Genomic DNA, 15,249 nt, shown 5'->3' with positions numbered 1-15,249 from the left:
TTTACGAAGGTTTTTAAACCCATAATATTTATCAGATGTATTTAAACCCATGGTATTTTATAGAGGTTCTTAAACTCATGGTATTTAACAAGGATCCTAAAAGACTTTTTCTGAGGTTTAAAACAACCCCAGGGAGCACATTCTGCAGGGATGATTTAGCAGGAGAAACTGCAACCCTGGGTAAATGAATTAATAAAAGTTTTAACCATAGATAATGTAAACATGAACCCCCGTTAAAACCATTTTTTCTTGTAGTGTTGGTAGGTATTACCTATGGATTCAAGTTACTATGTATTACCTACGGACTCCAATGGGTGAGTAATACCTACGGACAGAAGTTGGTAGGTATTTGCCCTACTAACATTATTAAATTAATAATAATAATAATAATAATAATATGAATAATAATAATATGAATAATAATAATATTATAATAATACTAATAAAATAAATAATATTAAAAATAATACTAATAAAATAAATATTATTAATAATATTAGTATTATTGGTATTAATAATATTAATAGTATTAATAATATTAATGACATTAATAATATTAATAGTATTAGTAATAATAATGATATTAATAATATTAATATTTTTAATAATATTATTGATCCTGCCGGCAACTCGAACGTGGAGGAATCGCTTTGTAACACTCTTTGTCCCGTTTACGCGACTGCGTTCTCTGCAGAATCACCCTCAGAACCTTCTCTTGGATCTCCAAACGTGACCTGCAAAACACACAGACGGCGCCTCTAGCGGCCGTTTGCACTCCGATGATCAAGTTAGTCCACAGAACCACCAAATGAGAAAACTAGTAGTGTGTGTGAAAAACTCTTGCTCTCTGTTTTTTCGTATATCCCCCCTCTCAATCTCCCCTGATTCTCTTTTATCTTTCTCTCTCTGCTTCTGGGCATAACAGAATTCTGTTATGCTTTTCTGGCATGTGTCAGAACCCTGTTATGCCCTTCTGAGACAACGTACCTCTAGAATCAGTAGTGAGAGCGTGAGAGTCTGTGCGTGTCTGCGCTTGGCTGCGCCTGTCTGTACCTTTAGTGGTACGGAGTGCACCTTTGTCTGGACCGCACCCCTCTCAGATAATGACACGTGGAGGCCTGCAACTCACATCTAACCACACACGTGTCACTCACTGGAAGGGCTCTAGCGCTTCTCTTTGTGTGCCTAAGTTACGCCCTTGCGGAGTAACTTAGGATATTTCTCTCATCTGGGCATATCGCGTACTCTCAGGAGAACGCCAGGTGTGGCTGGTCTAGGCACACTCACCAAACGTTGCTCTCTGCGTATACAGCTTACCCTTCACGGTGTCACGCACGTAATGGGTTGAGGGAATCACCAATCACTGACTGGTTTACTAGTTCCCTCAGGCCACTCTCGTGCATGATTCCCCGAGATGTGCTCATGCGAGGTCCGTGCGTAACGCTCTCGCTGGGAACCTCAGTCCCAGTTTAACTGCGTGTAACACGATACCCCGATGACTGATCAGTGCTCTATTGCTTCTTGCGTTCTGCCCCGAGGCGCTCGTATGGGAACTGATCTGTTGGTGGCCACTTAGTTACTGACCACCGATCACCGTTCTATGTGATCTGTCCCCTGACTTCTCTGCCGCCTGATCCGTCGGTGGTCACTTGGTTACGGACCCCTCGATCACCGCTCTTGGCGGTCGTCTCCCTGATCTCTCTGCCACCTGGTCCACGTGTCGCTCTGCGAGTGGTCCACGTGGTCCTCTACTGCTGACGTCATCGATGACCGATGACCGATCGTATCACAAGCCCCCCAGTCTCGAGTCGTGAACTCGTTCTCGGTGAAGAGACTAAGTGGTCGTGCCCTCAGTCCACGTGGCAAGTGGGACCGCATCACGTGCCACCTCACGTGCTGCTTCTTTAACGTTTGGGCTTCCTTCCTTAATCTTGCAACACGTGGCCCCATCGACGGCCAGGGTGGTGAGTCGCTAGCGCTTCTCTTATTCAAATTGGCGCGCGCCTTCACTGTTCCTTCATCTTCTTCAATCGACTCTCAGACTTCCTACGAACTCTTCCTCTGCGCACCCATCTTTCTTCAAGTTTTCTACTTCCAAACCTCTTGCGATCATCCAAAGGTATGGTTTTTCTTCTCCCTGGCCCCTTTTAGGTCATCTTTACCGATTGCATTTATCTTTCTCGTTATCATGCATTCATCTTCTCTATTTTCCCTCTCTCGACCCGCGCTAGGGTTTTTTCACGTTCTCGCTCTGACTTCTGCTTCTTCTTCTTCCTCTTTTCACCTGGGCATTTCTTTCTCCTTCCCCCTCTCTGTTTTCACCGAAACATTCATCATTCCCTCTTCTTCCATTCATTCTGACTTTTCGTTTTTCCTCCATTTGCAGCTATCTCGCGATGGCTCGCTTGAAACAAACCGCACGTATTATTGCCCCATCTTCTGGTGCACAGCCTTCCGCGAGTGCGCCGGCTCCACCACCGCCTGTTGCTACCTCCTACCACGACAATGCCAGGGTCTACGACTGGGCCCCCCTGGCGTTGCTCGCTGAAACCTCCACCCTACTGCCCCAGGGCCACCTCACGTCCCTGCTGAGCCACAATCCCAATGAGCCTTCCTGCGCCATCGACAGGGAAAATGACTTTAACATCCAAGTCCGCATTCCTCCTCGAGGGATGCCCATCTGCGCGGACGATAGGGCCACCAATGGGGTGCCCTTCGTCTTCATCTACTCCGCCATCTTCAAAAGGTTGAAGCTGCGCCTTCCCTTCACCTTTTTCGAAAAGGAGCTGATGATGGAGTTGAACGTCGCGCCCTGCCAACTCCATCCAAATGCCTGGGCCTTCATCCGGGCGTTTCAGATCCTCTGCAATTATTTCGGGCACAACGCCTCCGTGGATGTGTTCCTCTATTTCTTCGAGGCGAAGAATCCTGGGGACAGGTCCTGGGTTAGCCTGAACGGGGTTGCTGGTCGGGTGCTCCTGGGCCTATACCAGCAATCCTTCAAAGACTGGAAGGGCAGGTTCTACATGATATCTGCCACCCCTCAAAGTCCAAATCTGCTCGAGGGGTACCCCCTCTACTGGGTTCCTGGGGTTGAATTCAAGAAATCCAGGGACCTCGAAGCTATGGCCCCCTACGAGCGCGAGCTATGTGGGCTGTTCCTGGGGGCCAAGTACAACTCTGCTCGACTCATCAAAGATGAGTTCGATGTGGTGGCCATGAAAAAGTATATAGGTAGCTCTTCTTCCACCTCTTAGGATACCTGCACCTTCTCATGCATGCTTTTATATATTTTGACTTACTTGTGAAACTTGAGCATCTAACTCTTCCTTTTCTCATCTATGTAGACTCAATGTCGGGGAAAGACAGGAGGCTAGCCTTGCTGGAGCTTGCCAAGCGTCGGGGAACCAAGGGAACTGGCTCCTCCTCTTCTACCACTGAGCCCATTGCAGCCTCTCCTCTCTCGGTCGCGCCAGCTGAAGGCCCCGAGCAAGGAAGGAAAAGGAAAAAACTGGTGAAGGCTTCTACTTCACTTGCTGCTGCTACTGCTGCTGCCTCAACTGAAGAGGAAAGCTCTGGCTCTCCTCTTATACACCGCCAGAGGAAAATGCCAGCGGTCGAGGGGGCTTCGTCTCTCCAGCCTGGGGAGATCGAGGTGGTGGAGGTAGAGGAAGGTTCACCCCTTCCTCCCTCTACTCAACCTGCCTCAGAGCCTACATGCCTTCCTTCTCCCTGCCAGCAGTTGCCTCCAACTTCTCAACTGCCATCTCCCCCTCCAGCAGGCCAATCACCTGGTCCATCTGCTCCTCCTGCTGGGGGTGCTTCTGCTCGATCTGGGGGTCCACCACCACCACTGCCAATCTCTACTGCCACTGCTGAATGTAGTGGATCCAGCTCGCGCCCAAGCGCCTCTGGAGCCAGCCACGAGAACTTCAGCAGGGTCATCACCCTGGTTCGACAGCTCATAAGCAACCGGGAGCTCGTCGAATGGAACGATGATGAGGTGGACATGCACCTGGCCAGGCAGATGGTGCTTTCTCTGGAGTTTTCCACCCAGCACCGCAAGCAAGTAGCCCTGGAGAAGAGGGTGAAAGAGCTTGAGCACGACAAGGAGTCACTGCGAAGTGACTTCGAAGCTGCTCAAGGGTCTGTAGAGCTGATGCGGGGCATGGTGGAGAAAGCTAGGAGGGAGTACCTAGCGCAGGTCCAAGAGACCATCAAGACGGAGATCTTGATGGGGCAGACTGTGAGCTCTCTGGACTGCGCGGTGGTGGAGCTACGGGCCGAGACCTCCTCCCTACGCCAACTGAACTCTCAACTAGTGGGGGAGCTCGAGTCCACCAAAGAGGCGGCTGCTGCTGGAGAGAAAAAGCTTGAGGAGGTGGTGGGCAAACTGTCTGAAGCCAATGGCCAACTGGAAGAAGTTGCCTCCTCCCTTGCTGCCCTTACCATTGAGAGAGATGCTGCGGAGGCCTCAAAGCAAAAACTGGAGGCGGAGAAGGCTGATTTGATGAACGTGGGTGCTGATGCCCTTACTGACGGATTCGAGCTAGCACTCGAGCAAATCAGATGCGTTCTCCCAGACCTGGACCTCTCGCAGTTCAGCATCTATCACGAAGTGGTAGATGGAAAGCTCACCCCTCCTGCCGCTTAATCTTTTCTCTTTCTTGTAAATTTTAACTTCTGCACAACTTTTCTTAGAACTCAAAATTTGTATAAGACTTGGTTGTGAATATAAACTCTCAATTTGTATGAGCTTCTTCTCTTGTATTTTTCTTGAGCTTCACCTTTCTTTATGCACACGACTAACTGTTAGCTAGCTTAGGTTCAGCGCGATCTTAAGCTTTGTCTTTCCCTTTGCACACGACTAAGTGTTAACCAGCTTAGGCCTAGCGCGATCTGCCTCCCTTGTTCTTGGCCTCTACTTGATCACGACTAGCTACTCCCTTAGCCTTGTGTTTAACAGTTCTTGTGCGCTGCTTTGCACCACTAACCAATCACTGACGACTCATCAGTGATCGTTCTTCGATCTTCACTTAGCTTCTCTGTCGCTCTAGCGCTAAGTGCATAAAGGACCTTGACATCGATCGCTCGAGGTGATGCCTCGTTTTGGGGAAAGAAAAGTGTTTCTCGCTGACCCCTCTTACTTTCCCCAAGGTCATCACCCTTCGGCGGATTGAGTCGTTCATTCCCTGCCTCACTCCTGGGGTGAGAAGGGTTTCGGACTAAGAGCCTTACTGGGCCAATATTGGTGTATGCCAAGTGGGTAAGGACATTTGTCAAAATCTTTCCTTTCCCTCTCTTGGTCTTACTAGCACCCCTGGCTTTTCAAACCCTTAACTGCTTGCGCTCACACCTGGGGTGAGGAAGACTTAGATCGGTGCCAGTACTTACGCCTAGGGCAAGTAAGGCCTAACCGATCACCTGCACTTGCTCCTGGGGCAAGGAGGATTTTAACTTTAATACTTGCACACACTTGATATGCTGGAAATTTTTTCTTTAATTGGGTGGCCTCGTTAAAAACCCTCCTTAGGGAAAAGAGTGCCCCCTTGTCTGTTCAACTGTTTCCACCACATACAAAGCATGTATCTTTTAGCGCGAGAACGCAACTACTTTACAACTTAACTGAAGTAAAATTTTAAATGGGTGGCGTTCCACATTCTGGGGATTGCTCCTCCCTCCAGAGTTTCTAGCCGATAAGCTCCGTTCTCTAACGTCTCGACCACTCTGTACGGGCCTGTCCACTTTGGAGACAACTTGTTCTCCATCTCATTCTGATGCGCCTTTCTCATCACCAGATCACCTTCCTAGAAGCGCCTGGGCCTCACTTTAGAGTTGTGCCTCCGCTCTACTCTTCTCTTTACGGCTTCAGCACTGACTCTGGCTTCTTCTTGCACTTCGTCCAGCAGGTCGAGATTCACCTTACGTTCTTCATTGGACTCTTCAGCAATGAAGTTCAAGAATCTAGGGGAGCTCTCCTGTATTTCCACGGGAATCATGGCGTCTGTCCCATAGACAAGGCTGAAGGGTGTCTCATGGGTGCTGGACTGTGGGGTGGTATGATAAGACCATACAATTCTGGGGACCTCCTCTGCCCAGCCTCTTTTGGCCTTGTCTAGTCTTCGCTTCAGCCCCCTAAGCAGTACTCGATTGGCAGACTCCACCTGCCCATTGGTTTGTGGGTGTTCCACTGAAGCGAAAACCTACTGTATCTTTAACTCTTCACACATCTTCCTCAGCTGATGACTCGTGAACTGGGTGCCATTGTCGGAGACCAACCTCTTGGGTATTCCGAAGCCGCAGACGATGTTCTTCCAGACGAAGTGCTCGACTTTCTGTGCGGTGATGTGTGCGACTGGCTCTGCCTCCACCCACTTGGTGAAGTACTCGATGCCCACGATGAGAAACTTCATTTGCCTTATCGCCAGGGGAAAAGGTCCTAGGATGTCGATCCCCCATGTGTGGAATGGCCACGGGCTATGGATGGACCTCAACTCCTCAGGGGGTGCCTTGTGTCAGTCTGCATGCAGTTGACACTGTTTGCAGTGCTGAGCAAACTTTATGCAGTCTTCCTTCAGCTTTGGCCAGTAGTACCCCGCGCGTATCCTACTTGCCAAAGCGCGACCACCTACGTGGCTTCCGCACACCCCCTCGTGCAGCTCTGACATGAGTCTGGTGCATTGCTCGCCGTGCACACAGATCTGCACAGGGTGAGAAAATCCAAATCTAAAGAGGTTTCCATCTATTAGAGTAAACTTACTTGAACTCCTCTTTATCCTTTTTGCCTCTGCCACGTCGAGCGGGAGTACACCATCTTCTAAGTATAACTGGTATGGCGTTATCCAGGTGTCGGGTTCCTTCTCCGCGTGGACTTCCATCGACTCATCGGTCTTCGACGGTCGCGATCTCACCCTCGGTGTTCTCAGCGTTTCTTGAGTCAACGACCGATGACCGATCGTTAGACGCTCCATTGATTTGCACACATGGAATACCTGGTTGTCCGACACGAACGCTCGCGGTACCTTCAAGGTCTCCTGAATGACGGTCCTCTGCTTCCCCCCTTTGCCTGAGCTGGCCAGCTTGGCAAGCAGGTCTGCTCTGGCATTTTGCTCTCTTGGCACGTGTACCAATTCGAACTCGGTGAAGGACGTCTTCAGGAGCTGTACATACTCCAGGTAGGCTGCCATCTGGGGATCCTTTGCCTGGAACTCCCCTGTAACCTACCCCGTGACCAGCAAAGAGTCACTTTTGGCCAGCAGGTTTCTTGCTCCCATTTCTCTTGCCAGCAACATTCCTGCGATCAGGGCTTCATACTCCGCCTGATTGTTGCTGGCCTTAAAGGCAAAGCGGAGGGACTGCTCGATCAGTACCCCGTTTGGGCCTTCCAAAATGACTCCAGCGCCACTCCCCTGCTGATTAGAAGAACCGTCCACCGATAACACCCATCGGAAATCTAATCCTTCTGCAGGTGTCGCGATCGACGACAACTCGACTACAAAGTCTGCGAACACCTGCCCCTTGATCGGTCCTCGGGGCTCGTACTGGATGTCAAACTCTGACAATTCCACCGCCCATTTGACCATTCTGCCTGCTACATCGGGTTTCTTCAGCACGTTTTGGATAGGCAGATCAGTCATCACCACCACTGTGAAGCTGTGGAAGTAATGCCTGAGTCTACTGGCTGAAAACACCACTGCCAGGGCAGCCTTCTCGAGGGCCTGGTATCTTGTTTCAGGGCCTTGCAGCACCTTACTCACGAAGTAAACAGGCCTCTGGGTCTGGTCTTGCTCTTGCACCAGGACTGAGTTGACTGCTCTCTCCGTCACAGGAAAATATAGACGAAGAGGGATGCCTACCTGAGGTTTTCGCAAGACTGGTGGGCTCGCTAGATACTCCTTCAGTTTGATGAAGGCCTCCTCGCACTCTTGTGTCCAGAGGAATCTGCTGTTGCGTTTAAGACACTGGAAGTATGGATGACCTTTCTCCCCTCCAGCGGACATAAACCGGGACAAAGCTGCCAAGCGACCGGTGAGCTGCTGCACTTCCTTCACCGTCGTTGGGCTCCTCATTGCCACGATTGCCGCACACTTCTCTGGGTTAGCTTCGATTCCCCGCTCTGTTAAGAGGAAACCCAAGAACTTCCCAGCCTCCACACCAAAGATACACTTCTCAGGGTTGAGCTTCAACCTGTATTTGGCAATGGTGGTGAATAGTTCTTCCAGATCAGCTGCATGATGCTTCTTCTCTTGGGACGTAACCACCATGTCATCTACATAGGCATGTACGTTCCTTCCCAGCATGGGCGAGAGCACCCTATCCATGAGCCGCTGGTAGGTAGCCCCCGCGTTCTTTAACCCGAATGGCATGCCCTTGTAGCAATAGCAAGACCGTTCCGTCATAAACGCGGTCTTGCACTCATCCATGGGGTGCATCCTGATCTGGTTATACCCCGAGAAAGCGTCCAAGAAGCTGAGTAATTTTCCCCCTGATGCGCTATCAACCAGGGCGTCTATACTGGGTAAGGGGTAAGAGTCCTTGGGGCACGCCTTGTTGAGGTCAGTGAAATCCACGCACATTCTCCACTTGCCGCTTGCCTTCTGAACCAGCACCACATTCTCTAGCCACTCGGGGTACTGGATCTCTCTGATGTGCCCTGCAGCAAGGAGCTTCTGCGCTTCGTCGTGGATCACCTTCCTCTTTTCCTCGTTGAATTTCCCCTTCGCCTTTGTCGCACAGGTCGAACCTTAGGGTCCATCGACAGACGATGGCAAAGGAAATCGGGGTCGATTCCTGGCATGTCGGACGCTGACCATGCAAAGGCACCCATGTGCTTCTCAATCACACCAATGATCTGCCTCCGCTCTTCTTCAACGAGGGATCCCCCCAATTTGAACTTTTTCCCCCTGATGTCCACTTCGACCCATCCATTAGCTGGGTGGGGCCTTCTTTCACTGGCGATGACCGCCCTCGCGATCCCTGACTCGCGAGGAGCGATCGCGCCTTCCTCTTCTTCTTCAACTTGGGCTACCTGGGAGCCCCCCACCGCAGCGTTCTCTATCCTCTGAGCGCCCTGTGTCTCCCTAACCACCGATCGCTCTTCGCGCGCACCTGGTGGTGGTGTCGTGGTGACGTGGCATACACTTCTCTTCTGCTTCAGGCTGTTTTCATAACAGCGTCTTGCCTCAGCCTGATCCGACTTGATGGTTATTACGGTCCCCTCCATCGATGGCAGCTTTAACTTCATGTGCCTCGTTGATGGTATTGCGCCCAACCTATTGAGTGTTGGCCTCCCCAACAAGACGTTGTCCGCAGAAGGGGCATTCACCACCAAGTATTTTATCCTTTCGGTGCGGGCTGTCGTCCCATCAGTGAACGTTGTCCTTAGCTCAATGTATCCCCGCACTTCTACCTGATCTCCCGCAAAGCCGTAAAGACACCCGGTATATGGCCTCAGTTGATCAGGGGACAACTGCAACTTGTTAAACGTTGGCCAGAACATGACGTTTGCCGAGCTTCCTTGATCTACGAGCACTCTGTGCACTCGTCTTCCTGCTGTGATGAGGGAAATGACGACAGAGTCGTTGTCGTGCGGGACAACGTCCCGTAGATCAGCTTTCCTGAAGACAATATCTACTTCAGGGTAATGGCTCTCATTTACCGCATCTACCGCCATAACCGACCGAGCGTACCTCCTTCTCTGTGACGCTGTGCATCCCCCACCAGAGAAGCCTCCCGCGATGGTTTGCACTTCCCCGTGCACAGGGACTTCATGCTGCTGTTCTCCAGTCTGGGATCCTGACGTGCGATCACCCTGCGGCTCACGCAGGTAATCTGCTAGGAAACCAGACTTCACCAACTCTGCCAGTTGGTGCCCCAACGCCAAACAGGAGTGAAGTGTGTGGCCAAAGGCCTGGTGAAACTCACACCACTCATTCTTCTTTCTACCAAGTACCTTATCAGTTTTCTCCGGTACGCGTAGTCTTGCTGCTACAGCAGGAAGGGCGATGAGGTCCGCCAATCCCACCATGAAGTTGTATCTTGGGGGTGCGTTATTCTCCCTTGCACGCCCCTGCTCTGATCTTTGCCTGGTGCATAGGGACGGGGTTTTTCCCGCACCTTTTTCCCTTCCTTGGCCTCATGCACCCTTGCTTGTTGCGGTTTCCCTTGCCCTCCACGCGGTCTTGGTGGTGCAGCACTTCCCCTTTTCTCAGAAACCTCTGTTTCTGCCACTATGTGCGCCACCGCGCGTCGTCAGATCTCTGCAAAGGTGCTGGGATGGCTCCTGATGAGAGACTCGCTGAAGGGGCCAGGCAGTACTCCCTTCTTAAACGCGTGCACCATCATATCTTCATCTTTGCTGGGCAGTCTAACCACTTGTGCTCCAAAGCGGTTGAGGTAGTCCTTCAGCGACTCGCCTTGGTACTGACGCACGTCGAACAAATCGTATGAAACCACTGCAGGTGCATTGTTGACGATGTATTGCTCAGTGAAGAGCTTCGAAAACTGAGAGAAAGACGTGATATGTCCTTCTGGTAAGCTCACGAACCACTCCATGGCGATTCCGCTTAGCGTGCTCATGAACATTTTGCAGTACACAGCGTCTGAGCCTCCAGACAACATCATCTGGGTGTGGAACGCCGTCAGATGCGTCTCCGGGTCTTCTACCCCCTTGAACGATGCCTTCACCCCCACCAGGTTGGGAGGCACCATGGTTCCCATGATTTCAGGGGAGAATGGCATGGGGAACGCTCTTGGAGGTGACGGCTGCCTAGACATCCTTTCGTCAACCACGTGTTCCCTCTGCGCCTGCAACGTCCTTCTCAACTCTTCGTTGACGCGATTCAGCTCGTCGTTCCTGCTTTGCGACGCGGCCAACTCCGTCTGCATCCTTTCTTGTTCAGCTTTCGACGCTGCGGCGTTATCCTGCAGCGTGCGCACCATCTCCAGGACCTGCGCCATTGTCACAGCTCTTTCGTCAGCAGATGGCGCAGGTGATGGTTGTCTGTTTCTTGGCATCTTTCCTTGTCAAAGAAGTTGGTAAAACTCTGGTAAGCTTCAAAACAGTGGTGTATATGGGACCACGATTCACTTGGGCCCCACGGTGGGCGCCAAATGATCCTGCCGGCAACTCGAACGTGGAGGAATCGCTTTGTAGCACTCTCTGTCCCGTCTACGCGACTGCGCTCTCTGCAGAATCACCCTCAGAACCTTCTCTTGGATCTCCAAACGTGACCTGCAAAACACACAGATGGCGCCTCTAGCGGCCGTTTGCACTCCGACGATCAAGTTAGTCCACAGAACCACCAAAAGAGAAAACTAGTAGTGTGTGTGAAAAACTCTTGCTCTCTGTTTTTTCGTATATCCCCCCTCTCAATCTCCCCTGATTCTCTTTTATCTTTCTCTCTCTGCTTCTGGGCATAACAGAATTCTGTTATGCTTTTCTGGCATGTGTCAGAACCCTGTTATGCCCTTCTAAGACAACGTACCTCTAGAATCAGTAGTGAGAGCGTGAGAGTCTGTGCGTGTCTGCGCTTGGCTGCGCCTGTCTGTACCTTTAGTGGTACGGAGTACACCTTTGTCTGGACCGCACCCCTCTCAGATAATGACACGTGGAGGCCTGCAACTCACATCTAACCACACACGTGTCACTCACTGGAAGGGCTCTAGCGCTTCTCTTTGTGTGCCTAAGTTACGCCCTTGCGGAGTAACTTAGGATATTTCTCTCATCTGGGCATATCGCATACTCTCAGGAGAACGCCAGGTGTGGCTGGTCTAGGCACACTCACCAAACGTTGCTCTCTGCGTATACAGCATACCGTTCACGGTGTCACGCACGTAATGGGTTGAGGGAATCACCAATCACTGACTGGTTTACTAGTTCCCTCAGGCCACTCTCGTGTATGATTCCCCGAGATGTGCTCATGCGAGGTCAGTGCGTAACGCTCTCGCTGGGAACCTCAGTCCCAGTTTAACTGCGTGTAACACGATACCCCGATGACTGATCAGTGCTCTATTACTTCTCGCGTTCTGCCCCCAAGCGCTCGTATGGGAACTGATCTGTTGGTGGCCACTTAGTTACTGACCACCGATCACCGTTCTATGTGATCTGTCCCCTGACTTCTCTGCCGCCTGATCCGTCGGTGGTCACTTGGTTACGGACCCCCCGATCACCGCTCTTGGCGGTCGTCTCCCTGATCTCTCTGCCACCTGGTCCATGTGTCGCTCTGCGAGTGGTCCACGTGGTCCTCTACTGCTGACGTCATCGACGACCGATGACCGATCGTATCAATTATTAATCTATACTTATATATAAAACGAAATTTTCGTGTACACAATTATTTTTCTATTTTATTTATATAATATATCTTATTTTACTATTTTATTAAAATAAATATTTACTTATTTCCTCATTACATTTGTCATCAAACTGATTTTATGGAGCGGTTCTCAAGGAGCAATTTTAAATTTGAATAGTTTTAAATTTGTTTTAAATAAAGGATAGAAGAGCACATTGGCAAACAAAAAAGTGAGAAAGAAAACGGGAGTCTGGTAATCGCTTCACCTTGTGCCCCTTCTCACGAATGGAATCAAGTTAAGGCTACCTAATAACCGTATTCGACCATGGCCTCCAGCAACAACCATGATTCTGTTAGGTTTAGGGGTGGCAAAGTGGGGCGGACTGTGCGGGCCGGCTTGTGGCCCAATGAAAAAAACGCGGGGCGGGTTACTTATTTCAACCCACTGGACCGCCTTGCATAACCTGCAACCCACACGAGAAAAGTGCGGGGCGGATTGGCCCGCATAACCCGCATAACTTTAAAATGTAGATTTTTTTTCTACACCTCCATATTTTCTTCATGTAGCCTTATATTTCACATTCCGAAAATTTTAATAACAACTTACTACGCATGTCTTGTGAAAATAATATTATGAGATCATTTACCTAATACATCTAAATAAAAAAATTATTTTAAAAAATATTTCTTCTGTGGGCTGGTTGAGAGACCCGCGCGCCAACCTATATGGGGCGGGCTAGAAAAATCAGCCCGCATATTCTATGCAGGGGGGAGCCAAGTACGGGGCGAGCCTATGCGGGGCAGGGCAGGCCAAGTAAGGGGCGAGTCTGCCCGTATTGCCACCCCTAGTTGGGTCTATTAGTGTCTAAATTCAAGAGGGGGAGGGGGTTGAATTGAGCTTATAAAAATCTTTACAAACAGAAACTGTTTTCTAGTAATCCTGAGAAAATGAACATATTGATTTTAAAAAGAACAAATTTATTTTTCTGTTTACTTTAACAAAATCAGAACCTTAATTAGATTAGCTTCATATAAAATATAAAACAATTTATTTTCTAAGTTTGTGTTGGGGAAGGTATAAAACAAAACAATAATTAAGAAGCTTGGGAAAGAAGTAGCAAATTAGTAAATTTTAAAACATGATTACTAAAAACACTTAATCAAGACATCAGTTTAAGAAAAGAATCTATTTATTTAGAAAAGAACAGATTCATTTTCTATGTAGTAAGGATATTTTGTAAAACATGTGAAAAACATTTTCATAAAACTTGTGCTTGCTCTTATCACATGGTCAGGGGTTAAGAGGTGAGTTACCCAGCAAAACGCCTACTTTAAACAACCTCTAATCTATACCTAAGACATCCTTAAAGAAAATGAAAATACTATGGAAAATTACACATTTGGCTTCATCAAACACTTTGTCTTGAAGGGGCAACATCCATCTTCAACAATCTCCCCCTGTTTGATGGAGACAAATCCCCATAGCTCAGTTGCTTTAAAAGGTGGACACCACCTATACTGCATCAAACACCAAACTAAAAAAGTTGAAACAATTCATAACATGTAACAGTTTTAAGGTGCGGAATGTAAACTACCTGTATCACCTAGCTTTACCTAATATGGTGAGCTATTTTTCTCCCCCTTTGGATTCATCAAACAACATGCAGAAATATAAATCCAAAAGACAATCAAACATTATAGTTCAGAAAACATTACAGATTGTTCAACAGAAACAGAATGCACGAACATAAACTAGGCAAAAGATAAGCATAGAAACAAGGCACTTCTAATCCTTGTAGTACAGTTCTGCTAGCTGCAACTGAACACCCTCAATCTGATCATCAAGATGCTGGAACCTGGCTTGGGTTGTCTCGAAATAGGCTCTCTGTTCCGCTGACATGGCATCAAGACGATACAGAACCTGCCTCTCAAACATGGACAAGGGTTCACCCCTGTATTCTGGAGCTTGAATCACGATGCATGCATATCACTCCATGATTTAAGCAACCAATGCATCAAATCAGTTACAAGACCATGACCCAAACCGTCAAAGATTCAGTGGTTAATACCCACTAAGTTAGTCAATCAGTCAAAGATTAAATTTTCTCTTTCCTAGTCATCAATGTATATCAGTACAAAAAATAAACACGTTTAATTGCAAATAAACAAATTTAATTTTTCACTGCGAATCACAATTAACATTTATAATGCCAATTCATTTAGCAGGAAATTAAACCTATCTTTGGCCAATGTTTTTGTAAACAAATCTGCAAGCTGTAAATCTGTACCAATGAACTTAATCTCACATGTTCCATTTGATATGTGTTCCCTTAGAAAGTGATGCCTAATTTCAATGTGTTTGTTTCTTGAATGCATGATAGGATTTTTAGTTAAATTGATGGCACTTGAGTTATCACACAGCAAAGGTATATTGTTAAGTAAGATACCAAAGTCATTCAATTGTTGTCTTTGCCATATGGTTTGAGCACAACAACTCCTTGCTGCAATGTACTCTGCTTCAGCAGTAGAGAAGCAACACATGCATGTTTTTTGCATTGCCATGAGATTAAGCTTGATCCAAGCAAGTGACAGGTACCACTGGTGCTCTTTCTATCAATTTTGCAACCTGCAAAGTCTGAATCAGAGTAGCCAGTCAAACTTAATCAAATGTTACATGGATACCACAAGCCAACTTCTTTTGTTCCTTGCAAATATTTCAGAATCCTTTTGGCAGCATTGAAATGTGATTCTTTAGGAGTAGATTGGAAACGAGCACACATGCACACTCAAACATTATGTCAGGTCTGCTGGTAGTGAGATACAGTAGGGATCCTATGAGTCCTTTGTATTTAGTTTCATCAACAAAAATTCCAGTTTCATCCTGATCCAGAAAGGTGTGTTGATTGGTTTGCACTTGTTCATTTCAAATTTTCTCAGCAGATGTTTGCAATAC

The 15,249-nt window shown here is 48.4% G+C and overlaps 1 protein-coding gene across 1 annotated transcript; it reads left to right on the top strand.

Moving 5' to 3' along the window:
* The first annotated feature begins 3,352 nt into the window (after positions 1–3,352).
* On the top strand, positions 3,353–14,294 carry LOC137817370 (uncharacterized). The gene is made up of 3 exons (XM_068620657.1): positions 3,353–3,881; positions 4,074–4,479; positions 14,096–14,294. The coding sequence occupies exons 1-3, from the start codon at positions 3,353–3,355 to the stop codon at positions 14,292–14,294; spliced, it is 1,134 nt and encodes a 377-aa protein (XP_068476758.1).
* The last annotated feature ends 955 nt before the right edge of the window (positions 14,295–15,249 follow it).

This window comes from Phaseolus vulgaris, chromosome 10, assembly GCF_000499845.2.
Source record: "Phaseolus vulgaris cultivar G19833 chromosome 10, P. vulgaris v2.0, whole genome shotgun sequence".
Lineage (NCBI taxonomy): Eukaryota > Viridiplantae > Streptophyta > Magnoliopsida > Fabales > Fabaceae > Phaseolus > Phaseolus vulgaris.
The sequence above is the reverse complement of the archived record's forward strand: the minus strand, read 5'-3'. Positions and strand labels throughout refer to the sequence as shown.

Bases quoted from the DNA above. Each gene is read 5' to 3' on its own strand.
- LOC137817370 (XM_068620657.1), top strand. From the start codon at position 3,353: ATGTCGGGGAAAGACAGGAGGCTAGCCTTGCTGGAGCTTGCCAAGCGT. The intron at 3,882-4,073 runs GTAGTGGATCCA...GCAAGCAAGTAG, and splicing joins CTCTACTGCCACTGCTGAAT to CCCTGGAGAAGAGGGTGAAA. The intron at 4,480-14,095 runs GCAAAAACTGGA...TAATCCTTGTAG, and splicing joins GATGCTGCGGAGGCCTCAAA to TACAGTTCTGCTAGCTGCAA.